This window comes from Vanacampus margaritifer, chromosome 15, assembly GCF_051991255.1.
Source record: "Vanacampus margaritifer isolate UIUO_Vmar chromosome 15, RoL_Vmar_1.0, whole genome shotgun sequence".
Lineage (NCBI taxonomy): Eukaryota > Metazoa > Chordata > Actinopteri > Syngnathiformes > Syngnathidae > Vanacampus > Vanacampus margaritifer.
The window spans coordinates 12,775,370-12,796,779 of NC_135446.1; the positions used below are offsets into that span (position 1 = coordinate 12,775,370).

At 39.7% G+C, this 21,410-nt stretch overlaps 1 protein-coding gene across 9 annotated transcripts in view; it reads left to right on the plus strand.

The window, feature by feature from the left end:
* Positions 1-21,410, plus strand: part of kcnip4a (potassium voltage-gated channel interacting protein 4a) — a 50,489-nt gene that overhangs the window by 22,202 nt on the left and 6,877 nt on the right. Inside the window, exon 1 of one of the 9 annotated variants that reach the window (XM_077544085.1) lies at positions 3,183-3,356. The exons of 6 other annotated variants lie outside the window; for them this stretch is intronic. In XM_077544085.1, the coding sequence (XP_077400211.1) occupies positions 3,296-3,356 (61 nt within the window). In that variant the 5' untranslated portion in view covers positions 3,183-3,295. Of the gene's footprint in view, positions 1-3,182; positions 3,357-7,737; positions 7,932-21,410 lie in introns of those variants that run through there. 2 more of the 9 variants (XM_077544082.1, XM_077544087.1) reach the window with 2 other exon arrangements.

Sequence of the window (21,410 nt, forward strand, 5' to 3'; positions counted from 1 at the left end):
TTCTGTTTTATCGATGAGCTGGAGTCCTCTTAATTGGCTTTTAATCCCCTTTTACGAACAGTTTTACATTTTTATGGCCCCAGGTTTCAAGCTGTGTGACAGCATGATTAATGTCTTCTATTAAAACCTTCCGCTGCTTAATTCATGCCGCAGACGATGACGCCGGCACACTGGCGAAGGAAACCATTTTATGTTGTTTTTAGCAAACGTCACCTTTGGCCCTTGAATAACGACGCCGCTTAACTTTGTTCACTTGTTTCTGCTTTCAGTGGCTTTTTTTGTTTAGGCAAAATGACACATGTATTCCCGCTCAATCTTTTGGGATTAATGAGCAAAAAGCGCTTGGCTGCGCTTCAGCTTGTAAATGAGATGCTATAAATACGAGCCGTGGCTTCATGATTTGGATCACGTTGGATTAGCTGTTTTGCTCGCTTGGAGAGTCACAGGATGATTGAAATGATGGGCAGCGGGAGTTCGCGTCACAATGTACCTTTCAGATGTGAGGACTGTGAACCCATTATTGAATCCTAAAAAGTAGTAGGCAGTGGTGAAAATCGGTTATATTGACACACCTTAAAATTGTTTTTTTAATGGATGTACTTTTGCCGTCCCTCACTGGGTGTCTAAAACAGATTAATTGGATTTACAATATTTCCTATAGGAAATATTGCTTTGGTTTTCGCATGATTTGGTATTAGTGTGAATTTTAGGATTAAATTATTCATAAAACCCAATGGTTGTTTTGTACTTATATTTGTAAAAATCTGTTTTAAAATATCCATAGAAAAACAAACTCTATAAATATTTAACTAGACAAAGTGCAATTTCTGTAGAAATTGCATTGGAATGCTGAAAAACTGAATGCGACGAGCTGAATGGTAAAATTTGAATGCATGTGCTTAAATCATTTCAGTGAAATTATAATCCATTTTCTGATATAATAGCCAATTGGTATCGAACCATCGAATATACTAAAATGCGGTCCAAAATCACGGCTAATGACATATTTATGGTCACTTAGCATAATGGCCATGGCTATATTTGCAATGTACAGTTGGAGATGGAATTCGAACCCGCCACCTCCTGGTTACTGGACAATGCACTTTAGACTTTACCAACTGCTCCACCGAGCAGTACAAAGCAATGATGATAAGCTGTATGTGTGGAAAGTGGGACTATATATCAGTGGGGATACGTTTTATGTCTGTCCCATTGAAAATGAATGGAGAAAAGTTGATATTTAAAGCTACTGGGCGTAGAATATTCCATTTTGAATCGCTACTGCCACCTGCTGACGAAAAATGAAACTGCAATACCGTTATTCACATACACACCACGCACATTACGTCACATCCGCAGACAGGGCACGGGAAATTCTAACCCGAATCCAGTCAGAAAACTATTGGCCAGAGGCTTGCAGGAGTACCCATTGTGAACAGCGAAGGTGTTAATCCACTAATTAGAAGGCATTTTAGTCATAAATGGTCAAATAAATAGCTTATTGTAGTTATTTTTGGGGGAAAAAGTTTCATATTGCAGCTTTAACGTTAAACAGTGCGAATACTGGAAGTAATGTGGAATCAGACGATATATTCCCAGAAAGGCGTGAATTTTTTAAACATGTTGAAATTTGAACGGATTAGGTGGGAGTTGTTAAAAATAAAAATAAAATAAAAAGTGCCTTAAATAATAATGGTTAGAAACAGCATACAAAATGACAAAAACAAACCATTATTTTCCAGAAACTCCATGTTTAAAATGAACCCCAACTGAGCTTTAAAGCAGTCAACTTGTGATTTTTCAATGTCACATATTTTAATTAAAAGAAGAAAAAAACTGCCATCCAAAGCATTGTTCAGGATAAATCCTCTTTTCTTTGAAACTTGACATGGTGCTCCAGCTGTGCATATTTAATAGTACTCACTGCAATATCCCGTGGTGAGGACTCCGCAGCCAACTTAAGTGGGACAAAATGGAGAATGCTAATGCGCCGCCGTCAATTTTGCCCTAATGAAGTGTGAGTGAGGAGTTACGCTTAATGCTGTTTATTGCTGTGGCACTTTGAGTCCAAGATTTTTTTTTACGGAGCGTTGGAATTGCTAGTTCTGTACATAATATTCACTCATGCATGATGAGGGTTGAAATTTTTTTTTCCTTTTTTTTCTTTTTAGAAATATTGTTGGGGAAAGAATCTCTGATACCTGACACGGCACTTTTTGCTGCTGTTACGTCATGGAAAAAAAAAAAGATTGCACACTGCACTCTTTTATTTACAATGGGCCCCATCGTCTCATCTTATTTCGAGCTCCTCTTCCAGAAACGGAATGCTCTTTATCGTGACAGTGTTTGGAGTGTGGGAGCAAAACTCCCAAGAAGAGGAAAAAGCATTAAGTCTTGTCAGGTGTTTGAAAATGGAGCAATTGCACCCTCTAGCGTCCAAATCCTCACAGTACACCTTGACAAGCCTGTGGCGATACGTCCTAAATGTGTGTGCTTTAGCATACTTGGCAAATAAAGATGTTCTTTAGAAAAATTATAATAAAAAATAAGTTATATAAATAATAATAGTTTTTTAAAAGCCAGTAGATTTTCTTTCCCTATTTAAAAATAAATAAATAAGACAGGTCAGTGTGATGATCAAGAGCCAGTTTTTACCTCATTACTTTGTCGCCATCTAGTGGCCATTTCGAAGTAAAACTTGCATATTTCTGTTAGTCATTTCATTGTTTTGTGTATGATGCACACTGCCGGCATGACAGCATAACATTTTCCACAAAATCTTCTCTGACTTTCCCATCCACAGGATTGATCATGTGTGACCTTTGCCTTAATCCACGCAATCTTCCCCCGAGGATCAGTGTTGCGGCGGCAATACCTGTCCATATAATTGCATCTCAAAAAAAAAGAAACACATTGCATTGAGCCCATACCTTCGTCTCCGCTCTTCTGGAGTGCGACCATTCATCTTGGTGGCTTTTTTTGGCACGGTCAAGATGCTCCCCATCTCAGAGGAAGAAAGTGTGTGTGTGGGGGGGGGTAACGGGGGCTTGCGTCAAAACTCCAAACTCAAGCGCTCGCCGTGCAGCCGAAGCAGGGTGGTTGGAAAGGAAGTTTTTTTTCTTTTCTCCCCCCCACACCCCCCACCCCCTGTCTGTCTCTCTCTTTCTCTCACTCACGCCAATGTGAGGCTTCACTCTCAAGCGTGGGAGGCAAAAGTGTGTGCGTGTGTGTGTGTTTGTGGAATTCAAGCAGGACTTTCAGATCACTCGCGCGCGAGGGAGCCGAGCAGGGCATCATGGGAGCTTTAATGGTCATCTTCTCGCTTCAGCCCAAACCACAAAGACGCAAGCCCACAGGTAGGCTTTAAATAAAAAAAATAAAATATATATATATATATTTTGTGTGTCATCGTGATGGCACACGCCGCCTGTACGACCCCTTGGGGGGGGGGGGGGAACTTGACGATTCCAAGCTCTTTCAACCTTTCACGAGCAAATTTCAGCTGTTGCTTGCTGCAAATTTGGACCTCAGCTCTTCCATTTCATTCTGCAATCTATTTTCTTGCCGGACCAGCAGATCATGAAATTGGTTTATTTATTTTTCATAGGGGAGTGTGTTGGGTGTGTAAAGTGTTGTTTGCTTTGCCTGCGATGTTGCTGACGTTGTCGGTAAACCGTCCGGGTGGTTTAATTGGCTCGGCACAAAGGGAAAAGCAACGATAATAATGAAAGTCGTATATTTTTGGAGGCCTTGGTTTTGCTCCATGTGCTATGTAAGCAAATCTTACAGATGGGAGGGAAACCCCAGATACGACATGTCATCGATTTCACTCTCTTGCTTTCACATGAAACTATGAAAACAAGTGAATCATCGTATTTGAAGAATAAACAGTCAATAAGTTAGCAACAGGGGTGTTGAAGAAAAACTTGTACAGGTGATCCCTTCCAACTACTGCTGTCATTTTGCGTACTTCCAAACGAAAATGCTGCGCTTGCTCACTCTCCATGGCGCAAATAATAGAACAGAGGCTCTTAACAAGCCACTCTGCAGCCTGCCATTTATCGCCGTAGTTTGCATGACAAGAGCTCGCCATCCCACGAGCCCCCTCAGGTGCTCGCACAGTGCGTGCGTGGTCGGCATCTGAATGTTTGTGTTTTTGCCGCGTGGGAGTAAGCTGCTTACTCAGGCGACCAACTGGTCAAATGAGTTGTTTGCGACAAGGGACTAGTGAGAGGCACGTGGAGGAGCTCCGTTGTCCTCGTCCTCTATTGTGTGCTCCGTTGTGGGCCGCGTTCCTGACGTCGGTCCCGGGTGTCTTTGTCAGGCCTTCTGTTGTTTGGGAAAAGCGAATGCAAGAGAGATGTCATTTTCCCCGTATCCATGGTTACCTGACAACCTCATGTTACATGGAAGTGAACCTGGACCACAGGTAGAGAGCTTCCTCATCGTCAGAACAGAAATACTTGAGATTTGTGCTCTCGTACAGTCGAGAGCACGACTGATAAATCGGTGGGCCGATTATTCTTTGATAGTGGCATCAGGGCATCAGTTTCAAGAAAATGGTGTGAATTTGAAAGAAAACGAATTGTGTACTGAATTTTTTTTTCTGAAAAAGTTGAGTATAATTTTGAAAATGATTTTTCTATATATATATATTTTTTGTGGAAATAAGGCCAATATATATATATTTTGTATTTATTTATTTAATTTATTTATATATATATATATATATATATATATTTATTTATTTATATATATATATATATATATATATATATATATATATATATATATATATATATATATATATATATATATATATATATTTATTTATTTATTTATATATATATATATATATATATTTATTTTTATATATATATATATATATATATATATATATATATATATATATATATATATATATATTTTTTTTTTTAAGTCATACATTTGAGAAGTTGTCACCAGAGGTGCTCCCCAGGCCTGTTCCAAAAATAGCTAACTATTGATAGGACATTGCAATTTCCTAGGAATGTTGAAATGATCATGTGAGGGGATCTGTCCACCCTCCCTCACTGAAAAGGTGTGATCGGAGCACTGTGTGATTGAACTCATTGGACTGTCCCAAGTGGCAGCCAGGGAAGGGGAAATACTCTTTATTTTGTGAGGCAATGCTTATTTGACAATTGTTAGTTTGACTTTGACTTGTAAGACCAAAAACTTGGACTGCATTTCTATATGTATATATTTTTCCAGTTGTGTAGGTTTTAGGGATGTAACAATAACGGCAATATCGCGATATAGCAATATTAAAACTGCCACAATATATCGTCGTCGTCATGTCACGATATTAAAAAGAAAGCACATCTGTTAAAAAAGTCCAGTTGATTTCCATTTGTCAGAGCCGTTGATAGAGAGAGTTTGGCCAACTCGGTTTCGGCATGGTAACAAGATGGCGTCCGTATGTCATGTGACCAGCAGTTGACCAATCACAGCGTAGTACTCCAGTACCAGTTGGCCAAACTCTATCAACAATTCTGCCGTTTTTGCAGTTCTAGCACCCTCTGGTGGCTAGTTTTTTTTAGTGCAGTTAAATGTTTAGAGACTATGTCAAAACTACCCTTAAAACTAACTAAATTTAAAAACACAAAACTCAAAACGAAATAAAAACAAAATAAAATGAAAATTCCAAAATTATAATAACATCATTTGAAACTGTGAACATAGCAATAGCTAACCAGTGGTAGGACATTGCGATTCCCTAGGAATGTTGAAATGATCAATTGAAAATGTGAACACAGAAATTGGTAACAAATGATCGGACATTGTGATTTCCTAGGAATGGTGATGTGATCATTTTAAACTGTAAAGACATACATTTATGAAAAATATAGTGTCGCATATGGATTTTCGATTAAGCGTCTTCACTTGGATGAAATAAATTATTTATTAATAATATATAACGCCACCTAATTTAATCACATTTCAGAAGTGCGTATCAAACTGGCAGTCCTTCGCTTTGCCCCAAAGTTGCTCTTATTGTCAAAAATGTTGTTGACGTTTGCTGTTCAAACCTCGGCTTATGCAGATCAATTCGCGAGTGCATCCTGCTGCCTTAACATTCTAACTGACCGTTATTGTCACACGCATCCATCTTGTTCGGTGGTACCAGATGGGACGTGACAACGACAGCCCGGCCACCGAATATATCGGGTCCGATTGATGACGAGAGCTGCAAATGTTTCCGATTTGTTCCCCAGATGGTCAATGTTGCTTTGTGTTTGTCGGTTATTTGGAGCCAGCGGGGAACGTTGGCGGCCACATTCGCCATTTGTCACCCGGCTAATGCTGATGTTTGGAAACAAGATACTTGCTTGCTAGCGTGTTTTGCAACGCTCATTTTCACCCGTTTCAAAGTTTGAGGGAAAAATGGGGTAATGCACAAAATATTGATTGAAAGTAGTGATGGAGTTAATGACTTTATTTTGGGGCTAATTAAAGATTCCCAGGAGCATTATTGTTGTTCCTGAGAAATTAACGTACCAGAATGGTTAAAATGTCCCACTGAAGGTTTTTGTTGTTGTTGTGTCAGCAATTCTTTCCATCTATGGTTTGCAGTTTCTAACTTTGTCCACTTGGTGGCAGCAATCTAACACGATGCAGTATAATACGTTTGACCTATTAATGAATTGTCATGACTTGAAATAAAATGAAATATACTCATTAAAAATGATCTGTTAAAAATGCCTTTTTAAGATTATAAATAAATCATTCATCTATTGCTTATTTTTAACAAAAATGGTGACAATACCAATCAAATCAGCATTTTTAAAGGCAAAACTGTGTGTAGTATGTACGGATTATATGAGACGATTTGCTACATAGCTGTACTAAAACGTCTTATTTGCATGTTAAGTGTTGTGGCAATATATGAAAATGGCATTGTGTTCAAACTGTTCATGTTAAAACTTGTCAGCGTGCAGGTGTCAACACATACCCACGCGCCACTAATTAGCCTCACCACCAATCACACTGATTGATACGACACACTGTGTGCTGATTATTTGTGACTCGCATTCGCCAGGCCTTGATTGCACCCTTGCAAACACCTGAGGTGATGAGGAAGCAAAATGGTGGCGTTGTCATACTCCTTTACCATTTTTTATTGTACATTATAAAAGTAAACACGTTTTATATGTTAATTTAGTTTTTTGGGGGGGCACATTTTGGTTCTATATTTTGGAAGAGTCAAGAAAATACGATAAAGTCTTCCATTTTCAATTAAAAAAATAATCGTGTTTTTACTTTTCAGGAATGATTGTATTTTTATTTTGGAAAAACTACTTATATATTCCTCCCAAAACGTTTTTTATTTTGTTTATTTTAAAAAAATATTATATGAACTTAATAAAAACATACAATAATTAAACAGAATAAAATATTCAATCAACTTGTGCTTCATGATAAATCAGTGGACATTATGCTGCTCTTTTTGGTGTGCATGCTTTGGCCAGCAGGGGGCAGTATAATGCATACTGGCATACAGCATCTAGTATCTACACTTAGATTTGATGATGAAACACAGAAGATGGTCGCAACTAAGCCGCAGAAATGCGTGTGGATTTTTGCAGAGGATAAAGAATACACAACTGTGTGTGTTCTTTATTGTATGGATGTTATATTGTACTGGAATGATACTTTGGTAAATAACTGTGCCGCCCCGTCACGTCCCCCCTCCTCCTGGTCGTTAGCGTCACCCAAGTGTGCCTCCCCACCATCTCCTGGTGCCAAAGAGCACCACACTCTCACACGAGCGTTTTGATGGCCAGTCGACATGAACTTGGAGGGTCTGGAAATGATGGCCGTATTGGCTGTCGTAGTCCTTGTTGTGAAGGTTCTGGAGCAGTTTGGCTTGCTGGAGGTCGGCTACATCGGTAAGATGAGCAGGAAAGGGTAGTTAGCTTAAGCTTTTGGTGTACACTTGTCGTTTCTGAACAATCTCTTTCATCTTTTATGATTAACCTTCCTGCTATGGAGCATTAAAAAGTCGTTTCTCAGTTGAGAATCTCGTCTGTTTGACGTAAAGACTAATTGGCACATCCAAGGCTCGGAGTCTGGATGAAATCGACCTGTCTGCTTTGAGGGGTCGCCATGTCAAGACAGGGCAGCTGGCAGCCATCAAGGTCAGGGATGGTTCATTTCACAATATTGCTAAAAAAAAGTTACAAATTTGCTTATTTTTATTTCCCAATTCCAACAATAATTACGGTAATATCCTCAATGGTCTGAAACTGACTCAGGAATATTTTTACAACATTCTAAATGATCGATTTTTCCGGCGGTGCCGATGAGCTCTGCCGGTCGTATTTCACACGCCGGCCGGCCGGACCGGACAGCGGCTCCGACCTTCCTGGGTCGTGGCTGCCTTTTTTATGTCTCCTCCTCGTCCCCGCCGCCGTTCCTCGTCCCTCGCCCGTCGAACCGATCGGCGGCCTGCTGACAAATGGTGCGCCGTAAATCAAACGACGGCACTTCAATGTTATCAGTTCCCGCATGCAGGCCGTCTTGTCTTTTGTAACAATGTCCGCCGTTTGTTTTATTCTTCTTTGAGTCATCCCACATTAAGAGGGTTCATTGATTGACAGATAGGTGGCGCTGTTGGCATGTGTCAGGAACATTGTTGAGGGTTGAGTCAACTCAACTTGGACAAGATTTAAAAAAAATACATACATAAATAGTAACCCTAAAACAGTCATGCTTTAAAAAAAAATAATAAATAAATAAAAAATTTGGAATGTTTTTTAAATTTATTTTTGTGGGTGACAGTTAAGGGTTTTTCAAGAATTTTGTGCAGTCTCCCACTGTAATAAAAGTTATAATCTTTCAACAATAGTAAATTGTGGATTAAAAGAATAAATAAAAATGAAAAGCATATATTTTGTAGAAAAAAATAGCTGTATAGCTGGAGAAAGGAAGAAAAAATATATATTTTAGAGCGAAATAATGCACTTTATTTTTAGCGTAAAAAGTTGCCTTATCAGATAAATAGAAATTTTTAGCCAAAAATCACATATTGACAGAGATGCATCTTTTTTGCCTTCAATTCCACGGCGATTTTTAGCGCATAAAAAACAGCCCATTGTAATTCCACGTCTTCGCCTTTCCACACCGCAGGTGTTCTCTAATTGCATCCCCTAATTTTGTCCTCCGAAGATGACGTGCCAAGCAGCTTTGATTGATGAGCGAACGAGCTGCTCCGTCCACGGTTCACTTCAAGCGAGTTAATGAAAATTCCGAGATGAACCGTGGACGATTCAGTCGCGTTTTACACTCTTTCAGCACTCTTGGTTGGCGTGGCTGTTGTAGCTCACTTTGTTGACATCTTGTTGCCAGCGAGACAATTTGTGTGGTTTGAGGAGCTTCATGTAGATTTTTTTCTGCCTTTTGTCGCCATCTTGTGGCATCTATAGGCGATTAAAAAATCTTTTTAGGGGGTTGTCCATTATTTGCAGATTTTTGGCATTCAGGATGATTATATCATTATTTTATTATTTCTAGAACACTTAAGATTTTTTTCAAGAAAACTTTATTTCAAAATTTTCATTCATAAAATGCAACTCAAAGTACACAACCTAGGACAGTTTAAAAAAGTTAAGTTAAAAAAAATATACTGCAATACGATGAGTAATCAAATATACAACTTTTTATATTCATATTTTTTAAGTTTGTAACTTTTTTCAAGGAAAAAGTGAAACTTTTCTAAGTGTATGACACAAAGAAAAGCAACTACAAGAACAGGAGTAGCAAACAATGAGAACAGACAGGCGTTGTGCCCCCTAGAGGACACTCAAAGTTAGGGCAAGCCTTAAACTTGATTCACCCTCCAAATAATTAATTTAACCGATTTACGCTACATCTAGAAAATTTTATTTTTTAACTTATTTCTCTTCATAATAATCAAAATTTATTGTAAAAACACAATGAATTTGTCTTCAGTCACAACGCATCCAAGAAACATAAAAATAACAATGACCACCAGAGGGAAACAAAGGGAAAGCCTGTTGGGTCGTTATCAGCTCCTCAAGTTTCTTAGATGAGGAAGCAGGGGTGTACAGCATGAACCTGGAAAAAATATATACTTTCTTTCTCATTTCTTGAACTTACACATTTTTTCCCCTACAAAATATACAATTTTTCATTTTAAGAATTTTTTTGCGGCTTTCTTGAAACTACAAATTTTTCGCGATTTTTTTTTTTTTAAAGCCCTGAAATTCTCAACTTTCAAAAAAAAAAAAAAAAATCTTTCCTTTCTGTGTACCCGAAAATATATTTTTGAAAGTAGCAACCACTTTTTAAAAGGCCAGCAGATGGTGGTATGCTCTATTATTTGTTGTTGACCCCAAACCCGCGCATATATTCATGCAGTTGTAAGGAGAAGGTCTCACATAATAGGTGAGTGTTTCAGAGGCGTGTATCGCGTTCTCTTGCCGTCACTCCTCCCGGTTCTCCCTCCCTTCCTCACACACCCTCCCCTCATCCTCCTCCCTCCCTCGCTTGGCGCTTCTCAAGTGCAAGAGCGGAGTTTGCTCGCGCCGCTTTCCCATCACCTTCGTCTGGATCGAGTTTGCGTCCTCGCCGACGCCATGCGCTCGCTTTGGTGACCCGACAGCCTCGAAGCGTCAGCGTCGACCTGGATTTAGAGAGCGGGCAGGCAAGAGACGGGTGCCAAGGAGGGGGGCCCGGCTTGTGCGTCCCCGGCCCGGCTTAGCACTGGAGTGGGCACGGGGGAACTGGAGCGTGGGACCGGGTGAGGAGGGGGGCGGCTCCGGCTCGGGTCAGGGGGGCGACGAGTGGTCCGAGAACGGCGCGGTGCTCAGCGCCATCTGGGAGACGGAGGGGCTGCAGACGGTGGGCATCGTGGTGCTGTTGTTCGCCTCCATCAAGTTGCTGCACGTCTTGGGGATCATCAACTTCTCCGAGGGTAAGACCGCTCCTCACTCATTTTGATTGGGGTCTTTATTGACAAAAACGTAGGCATAATGAGTTAAATAAAATAAAATAACATTGAATTGAAGCGAATTTATTGGCATTTCAAATTTGTTTTCCCCATTTTCCCCATGATAACGTTAATCGATTCCACCCAAAAAAAACAAAAAAAAGAAGTCCCTTTTGGAAAGAACTGTCTAGAACCCATTCCTAAAAAATATTAGCCCAGTTCCTGTCACATAGAAAACTCCCATTTGAAATAACTGTCTAGTACTCTTTAATTAAAAAAAAAAAATCATGTTATAAAGAACTGTCTAGTACTCTTTAATTAAAAAAAAAAATCATGTTATAAAGAACTGTCTAGTACTCTTTAATTAAAAAAAAAAAAAAATCATGTTATAAAGAACTGTCTAGTATCATTTTATGGTACTCTGTCAACGAGAGAAAAAAAAAAGGTCTAGTACCTCCTGTCTTAAAGAAACTTTTCGTGTCTTGTTGTCTAGTACCCTTTTGTAAAACTGTCTAGCACTGTTGAGAACAAATTGTCAAGCAGCTGTTGTAAAATTACCGAATGAACTGAGCTGAAAAAAAAAAAGTAGCTTTTGTTTACAACTGCCTGTACCCACTGTGGAACTGTCTAGTTAACAGGGGTGGCCAAGTTCGGTCCTCGAGAGCCACAATCCAGCCTGTTTTCCATGTTTCCCTCCTGCAGCGCAGCTGAATCTAATGATCAGCTAATCAGCAAGCTTTGCAGAAGCCTAGTAACGATCCTGGTCATGAACCAGGTGTGTTAGGGGAGAGAAACATGGAAAACAGGCTGGATTGTGGCTCCCGAGGACCGAACTTGGCCACCCCTGGCAATAGTATCGTCATAGAATTGTCTATAGTACCCTTTTGTAGAATTGTCTAGCACTTAGAGAAAAGTCCTATTTTGGATGTGATTATTTCTTGTCATCTTCGACACAAATGTGAGAAATTACTGTGAGAAATTATCTTCCGAGTTTTTTGTCGAACTCACTCTCACTGGGTTTGTGATGTAAGCCTCATCTTTGAAACCGCATTGAAATAAAAATCCATTGGTGTGGGGGGATCTTGGGAAATGTTTGTGGATTTGAACTCCACCAAATTTGCCGGTGCAATTATGTGACATTTTGTGTGCTTCCGTTTTGACAGAAACGGTGACAGATGTTCTTTCTTAGAAAGGTAATATTTGCAGTTTTTGCAACTCAAACGATAACCAAGAGTGAGTTTTGCTTTTTTAGGAAAATTTTAATTATTAAAAAAAAAAAATTGCTGAGGGAAGGATTCTGCAGTAGGGAAACTTGAAGGCCTTCTCATATGCATCTCAAGGAAAAGCCGTCTAATTAGCGAGTCGGCTGTAAAACTCACTCAGTGCGTCAGGCCAAGCGAACGCTTTAATCCCGACCGCCGTCGTCTCATTAAATCAACCTGGACCGACGACACATCTAGCACAACACCAATTAGCATAGCCATTCACAAATGTCTGTATTTGCTTCATCCTAATTGGGATGCGAGCATATTTCTCATAAATTGAGTGCAAGTTTTGCCTCCTGAATGGAAATCGATGAGGCCAGACGACCTCCGCGCGTCGTTCTCGGTACGCAAAGGTGTCTGGGGGGATAATCGCTGCGGGAAAAATCAAGCGTCTGATGAGCTTGTCAGTCTCGAGCGGAAAGTTCAGAGATGCGGGGGGGGGGAAATCATTTTACAATTATGGAACTGCCGCCATGGTCAATAATGGTAGACAAATGCTTATTTTGGCTGTCAAATCACCTCAAACTAATCTTCACCTGTGTCTGACAAGGTGTATGCTTCTCCTGCAATATATCCAGTACAGACGCTCCCCAAATTACGAACGAGTTCCGTTCCGAGCGATCGTTCGTAAGGTGAATTTGTTCGTAAGTTGCTTCAGTGCTATATTTTGTATTATAATTGATGTTTAAAGAGAATACGTACAGTACTGTACTACGTATGTTAGAGAGAGAGAGACACACACAGTATGTACATGTACGTAATAAGATAAATAAAATGAAGTTTAACTTACTTTTGGAAGATGTACTCGATGCTTAAGGATTTGATGGAGGAGGAGGAAGAGGAGGATTTTATATCATGAGAGGTTCTTCGTTGTCGCTGGAATGGGCTTCAAAAGTTACTTCCTCCTCAATGTAGGAAGAAGTTGAGGCTCGCGGAGAAGAAGATGAGGGTTGATGAGTATCTTCCTTGGAGGATTTACTAGAAACTGGCCGAAAGAAGCGATCTAACGACGATTGCACAGTTTTCTTCTTTTTTCATCATAAATGATGCGGTAGCACTGTATGGCATCATTCAATTGATTTGCAACCTTTGTGCAACGTTCAATATTTGGGTGTTGCTGCTCGAAGAGTGCGATGGCTTTATCTATGAGCGACTGGCGTTTCTTCTTCTTCCTCCTCCTCGACACGTTGCTGAGCCTCCAATGCTGGGTGAGCTCTCACAGCGCCAAGCGTCGGTATTAGCGGCGGAAAGAAGCACTACAGTACTCGGAAAAAGGTGCGCAATACAAAATCTAACTTACAGCATCTCTTTCCGAACATTTTTTGACATGCGCGCAGACATGTTCGTATGTACCGTTGTTCGTAACTCGAATGTTCGTAAGTAGGGGAGCGTCTGTATACTGGAACTGTCTAGTACCTGTTGAGCGGGGAAATTGCTCTGGGTTCTGTTGAACTGCCTGTACTGTAGTATGTATATGTCAAAGTACTGTACTACAGTATCTAGTATTGGTTGTAGTATCCATCACAGGACTGTCTAGTACTCATTGTGGAACAGTCTAGTACATGCTGTTTGTGTTCATATTTTCATCTGACAATATTCAATTATGCTTTGTATTTTCTGATATCTGAAGTTTGGATTTGATTGTTTTCCTCATTTGTGGCGGTCAACCAGGAATTTATGCATTTTTGTAATTTAAAATAAAAAATATAAAAAAAAGTTTTGTAATTGCTTGCCATATTGGGCTAATTATTGAACTCCGAGATAACCATTATACTTAAATAATACTTGACATTTTTTCTTGATTCTGTTCATTCTCCTGGGGTTTGAATTAGGAGGCGTCGAGTAGTTCCCTGAAATCGCACACTTGGTTGCACATATGTCCGTGCCCACAGCTGCCCCTTCCAAAAATTAAAAAAAAAACCTGAGCAACCCCATCTGGACGCCGCTCGACCTCAATGTTTATGAATCCACCGTAAGCAAAATATCACACGCTTGTCGTTTTTTTGTGCGGAGTGCAAAAGTGCTCTGCTTTGTGCTGACTCAGCCACTTTAGCTCCATCCATCATTTTGGTTGTTTCGCTTAATTGGTGTTGGGTCTTTTTGTTGGACTTTTTTTTTTTTTTTGAACAATCACATATCTGCTCCAGGAATCAATTCAAAGGACAAAAAGCGTGCGGCGCAATTAGCCTTTGGGCTTATTTTCCTCGACGCCTTTTTAGCATATTGAAATGATTGACGTGGCCTTTTTGCCGGCGTCCCTCGGGGGTGTTTACACTCAAGTAAGTCTGCGGCGGATTGAAAGTAAGAGGCAATCACTTTGGATAAAAAAAACATCACAGGTAATAGATTGCGACTGAAATGATAGAGCTGCTGATGTGGAACAAAAGAAGACAGATAGGAAGAGGGGATGATTGGCACTCTTCTATCTAACGCTGTGTAGCCAAAAGTATTTGGACAGCTGTCGATACACAAAATAGGCCAAGTGTTTTTGCTGATGGGTTATAAAATCTCAATATTAGACTTCAGCGTATTAAAATTTGCTTTGTGCGTGTTGGCATTTCTCGTGGGTCTTTTAATGTAACCAAACACTGCGTGTTTGCCTTTTCATATTCTTGCAGGAGTTTGTGTGTAAATTGTAGAAATCAGGAAGGGGACAGTTTGTAGAAGAGCTCAAAATAAAAGTATCATTTTTTTCATGTTCTGATTTGTAATTATCTTTAAGTGTTGATTTTAACCCTGGAGAACCCAAGAAGCCTTTTCTTCTTTGGAAAATTATGAATTATACATTAAATGGCTGCTATAAATTCACTGAACACCAAAATACATGTTTTTTCAATTTTAACCGTTTATTCCATAATTCAGGATTAGGGTGAAATTTGACCCTTTTGGGATTTAGGGGTATCATTTCGAAAAATCTGAATAACAAAAAACTGTCAGTAAACTATTTAGAATTTAAGAAAATAATCAATCAAATACACAGCTACAGTACATTGAACAATAATTTTTTTTTGTTTTATTTGTTGCATTTTAGAACTGGATTTTGAATGTACAAACACACTTTGGCCAATGGAAACAAAAACACAGGGACAAAATCACTGCTGGAAAAAAAAAGGTCTTTGTTATTTGAGTAGCAGAATTTATAGGGGCCAAATTTGACCCCGTGGGTCCTCCAGGGTTTTAATTGAACCCAGCACCTTTTAAGTAAAAAAAACAACAACACAGAAGTCTTGCTGATGAAATGCTTGTTGAGCTCTGCTATATTATTCATAGTGTCAAGCTGGCAAGTCTATGTAAAGCCATATACAGTATTAACTGCCACGTCTTTGCAAAATGTTGCGTACATTTTACCGTCAGTCGTAAAAAACGCTGCCGGCACTTATTAAATAACGACAATGACATATGGCTCATGCCGACTGGTACGAGTTGGGACTTGTTCCTCTGGAATTTTTCTGTGTGCGTTATCTGATTTGGGGCAGGCAGAGGCTTTTTCATTACACAGCGGGGACTTTGTTTGGATTTCTTTTGCTTTATTGACTGTGTGGATGCTAATCAGCGTGTGTCCTCCTCACGCTGCAGCAGCACTCGCTCATTTACTGTGCATCCAGATATTCACATTTGATATATACTAGAGCTGTCAAACGATTACATTTTTAATCAGATTAATCACATTTTAGAATTTTGATTAATCACGATTAATCGCTCTACATTTTTCCCCGCCAAATTTGAAGAGCACCGGTTATATGTTAATCCTTATGACTTTTAATGTTATGAGAAAAATTTTTTGGTCTACTGCACATGCTCATCCTCCTCTTTTTCCTAATCAGTACATTACTTGCGTAATCTAAAATGGGAAGAAAATGACCCCAATATCTTGACATGAACAAATATTCTAAATGTAATATGCAAACATTTATTAAATGCTTTACTTCAATGCATGTAATTATGTTTATTGCTCAAACACAACCTGTGCTACCTTAAACGTAGCCATCCGCTGCCACGCTAAAGGATCATCTATGGTCAAAATGAATAATTAATTAATCTGCGTTAATTCATGTTTAACTCTTTGACTACCAGACGTTTTCAGAAACGGGATGTCGCCAGTGCCAGCCGATTTAAGCATTTTGACTGATCTTTCAAGGTCCACAGAAAATGTTGTGTTTGGACTACGGAAACACACATACTACCAAATGAAAGATTGAACTTTCATCTTTCATCAGAAAAGTTTGTTTCTACCTTATTCCGTTCTTCAGTAATCAACAATAGAAAATGGTTAGTTTCACCGAAATGCTCTGTTTTGAAACAAAAAGCGGAGAAAAAGAGCTTTTTGTGAAACGATGTTATTTCATGCACTCTAGTGAATTCTACACTTCTTTTTGTCCATGAATGATGCCACAAACACCTAAACAGTGCTTTACTTCTGTAAAACACTATCACCAACAATGAAAAAGTGTTTTTAGATAGCAAAAAACGTTTATTTCCATTCAACAGTGTAACAATTTGACAAAACAATTTCGCAAACTATTTACAAATGTGTGCAACTGTGGTACTATTTACAATTATGTGGATGTTTCAAATACAGTTTTTCTTTTTGTAACTGCCCTGCATGCAAGGAGAGGTAGCAGGATTTGCACAACAGATTAGTTTCACTTGCGATGGCTCCTTTCGCGTGCAGACGTTACACTTTCTTGACGGCCTTTTTTTCCGGGGAATAGCAAGTAGCAGACTGTACCCACTCCTCCGATGAATATGCATTGGACTCGGGGCACTCTTCGTCGTCCGATTGAACGTCCGCCTGAGCGTGCTCGGTTGTGCTCCGCGTTTTCCGGTGTTAGCATCGCTAGCCGGTGAACCTTTATGACGTCGTCATAGCCGCCGCGTCAGCGCTTCCAACTTCGGCGTCAACCTCGGAGTCACCATCATCATCATCGATGATGATCATCGTCGTCATCAATGTGCTCTTTAGCGTTGGTCGATGCTTTTCGTCTTTGAAAAAAAATGCTCGAGCGTGAGCTGCTTGCAACCGGTCGCCATGTTCTCTTCCCTTCCCCAGCCATTGTCCCCTCTAGCTCCGCCTCACGTCTTCTACTGACGCCTACCCAATCTTGTCAAACGAGAGTCATTGCTGCCATCTAGGGGCCAAAAATAGTTATTAGGCTAACTAGATCTGCTTGAAACTTTCACCTCCACCCGTTTCAAAAAAAATAAAATAAAAAATTGGATGACGTCTTTTAACGTCATTGGCGGCCCTCCGTAGGTTTTTACTTGACGTCTTTTAACGCCCATGGCAGTGAAAGAGTTAATGCAATCATTTTTTGTGATTAATTAATCAGTTAACGCTTTAACTTTGACAGCACTAATATATACCTGTTTGTCTTGTACCTGTCGTAGAACTTTCTAATATCTCTTTGTACCTGCCAAAGAACCGTCTTGCACCTCTAATAGAACTGTCTAGTACCGTGTACTAGAACTGTCTGGTGCCCTGTTGTAAAACTTTCTAACTTTCTGTCATTAAAATTGTCTTGCACCTGGCGAAGTACTGTCGAGCACATTTTTGTTGAATAGTTTGGTTCCCATTGCTATCACTATCTAGTACACCGGTCATAGAATTGTCTAGTACCAAGTCCTCATATTGTCTAGCGTCCTGCTGTAAAACTGTACCTTGTCATCACATATGCGTAGTAGATCTTCCGAGAACTCTCATAGAGCGGTCTCAGGACTGTTGTAGAACTATCTGGTGCCCTGTAGTAAAGCTTTCTAGTACCCCTTTGTAGACCTCTTTCATTAAAATTGTCTTTCACACGGTGTAGTACTGTCTAACACCTTTTTGATGAATAGTTTGGTTCCCATTGATATCAGTGTCTAGTATACCTGTCATAGAATTGTCTAGTACCAAGTCCTCATATTGTCTAGCGTCCTGCTGTAAAACTGTACCTTGTCATCAAAACAGTTACATATGTTTAGTAAATGTTTCAATTACTCTCATAGAACTGTCGACTAGTACCCTGTTGTAGAACTGTCTGGTGCCCTGTAGTAAAACTTTCTAGTACCCCTTTGTAGTCCTCTTTCATTAAAATAGTCTTGCACACGGTGTAGTACTGTCTAGCACATTTTTGTTGAATAGTTTGGTTCCCATTGCTGTCACTGTCTAGTATACCTGTCATAGAATTGTCTAGTACCAAGTCCTCATATTGTCTAATGTCCTGCTGTAAAACTGTACCTGAACATATGCGTAATAGATCTTCCGAGAACCCTCATAGAGCTGTCTCAGGACTGTCGTAGAACTGTCAACAAGTACCCTGTTGTCGAAGTGTCTAGTGCCCTGTCTTAAAACTGTCTAGTACCCCGTTGTAGAACTGTTTTGTGTCTTGACATTCAAACTGTCAAGTATACATAGAACTGTTAATTACCCATCATAGTCATGTCTAGTACCCCATGTAGCATAATCTGGTCTACTCTTTTGTATCATCGGTCCTGGATTGAAATGACATTTCAGCAACGTTTCTCATTGCACTTTTGTTGACGGGCGTAATGACCGACGTGGTCCTTCCATGGAGATGAGCTGGCTGATACACGGGCTCCTGTATTAGGATTGAAAGCGTGGCTGCGCGGCTGGTGTCGGGATAAGATCTGGTGTCGGGTTGCGTTCAGGTGCTGACGGGTTGTTGCTGGATTTCTTGCTGCGCTTCAACTGTGATTTGAGGGACGTGGGATTTACTATAAATCACGTTCTCTCAACTCTGCTCCACAGTGATCACTAGCATGCGCCTTATTCCAGATTGTCACTTCTCACTGGAATTCTGATTTTCTTCCAGGTTGAACGTAATTATTAAATAACTAGAATGTGCTTGTTTTCACTGGCTAAAGTGTCCTAACTAATCTGAGTTCTAGCATGTTTACAGAACAGATGCCATGTGCTCCGCTGCGCTTTCTGGGAATCATCCCTAAAGGTACACGGATCAGTACGTGCTGGTCGTCTTGTGTGTTTCTAGGTCACGCAGTCTCATCAAATATGTATCAGCAGCTCCTTTTCAGGTTCAGGGAGCTTGTTTGTTTAGGGTCAGTAAGGTTTGATCTTTACTTCCAGATAAATGACAAGCCTGGAGGCTGATGGCCTGCCATTTGATCCTTTCCAGGTTCCTCTTGCCCCTATTTCCTTGTTTTGAAGCTGATAAAGCAGGTGCAAAACAAAAAAGCCAAACACACACACACACACACAAAACAGTACGCTGTCGTCTGCAAAGTTAGCCGTGCTGCGTCCTATGGTAATTCAATTTTGCTGAGCTTTTTTGTCTTGCGCTTATAAACCCTGGTACGGTGTTCAATCTTAATAAACCCTTTCTGTGTTCCTGCAAGGCGGGGGGGGGGGGGGGTGGTGAGAGGTGGTCATTTCTTTGTAGGGAAAGGAAGGCAAAAGTGCAGCGGAACTTTGTTTGCTTGAAGGAATGGGCATTTGACTACTAATTCCAATGTCAATTTTTTAATGGGAATCTCTCTGTGAATGTTCTGAACTCCTGTGTTGTGTAATAAGAGTGGATATAGCTCATCTTCCCATTCACCCCCCCTTATTATGCAGGTGTGTAGAAATGCACTTTGGATTCACTTGTATGCTTAAAAAATAAAAATAAAAAATCACAGTATGTGCATGAACAATAAACAGTGAAAAGCGAGAGTTCACTTGTTAATTTGTCTGGCACCCCCCAAATAATTTTTCTCCCGGGCCAGCGCTTTGTCCTTGAGCTCCTCGCCAGAATGACTGAGTCCCCCGGGGTGCGAGTCAACCTTCCAAATTCACGTCTGCCTGCTATCAAAATCGGCGAAAGCCGCGCAAGGATCGATTAATCAAAGTGGCCAAATGACATCAAGCAAATGTCTCCCTCATCGCTGAAAAATGCGTCAGGGTGCGATAATTGTTGCCATCTGTACTCTGCAACGATGCTTCATGGCGCAAATAACAATTGTTTTTTTTTCTTCCTTGCCCATTAAGCACGCGCCGCCAACTTGAAGTAAATGCATTTGGCGGTACAGTTTTAAGAGCTAGCTGTTGAGTCTGTCCAAGAAATAACAATAAAGAGTTGATTGGGAAGTGTTTTTTTACAACCCGATTGATGTTTTTGTCCTTTTATGGAGGCCATTTTGTTTCTGTTTTTATTTGTTCATTTATCCTTTCGGACAATCAAAGAGACAATTTACAACATTCACTTTTCACACACAATTATACCCGAAAAGAAAAAGGGCTGACGGGTTGAAGCCGAAGCTTAAAGCTTAGTTTTAGCTGCCTGTTTAAAGATGCACTTGCAACCACCACACTTTTTTTTTTTTTAAATGCCCAGCTTAAACAACCCTCTCATACCTTTAACTGCTAGGTACAGTGCATATAAAAAGTCTACACACCCCTGTTCAAATGCCAGGTTTTAGTGATACTAAAAATGAGACCAAGATAAATCATTTCGAAACTTTTACCAGCATTAACGTGCTCTGTACATCTCAGTTGATTTTTTTTTTAAATAAAAAAATCTAAAATAATGTGATTGCACAAGTATGCACACTGTCTTATAACTGGCGATGTCACTATGTATCTCACATTTAAAGTTAAATAGGAGTCAGCACACTCATTTAACTCATTCACTGCCGTTGACGGCTATAGACGTCAAACATTTATTTGAACTATTTCTATTTTACATTTATTTTCCACTTTTGCTAACAAGAGTATAAAAACCTAGACTTTTTTATTGTAAATTTAGAACAGTAATAAAATTTGTGATTGATCGTGAGTTAACTAGTAAGTCATGTGATTAGTTACAATTAAAAAAATGTATCGCCTGACGCCCTTAATTTAAAAGAAAGGGGCGTCAGACAACAATTTTTTTTAATCGTAATTAATCGCATGACTTCAATTGTTGACTCACGATTAATCACAAATTTTATGTTATAAATTCACCATCATTTTTTTTCTAGGTTTTCATAAAAATTTAATGAAATGGAAAAAAATGTTAAACTAATAGAAATAGTTCACATTAATTTTTGACGTCTATAGTCGTCAATGGCAGTGAATGAGTTAACATCCCCTTTATGGTTTTTGTCTTCATCTCAGAAAATCGTTGCACCGTTTGGTGACCCGTCAGACATCCCGTTTTGTCTCCCTCTGCTGTCTT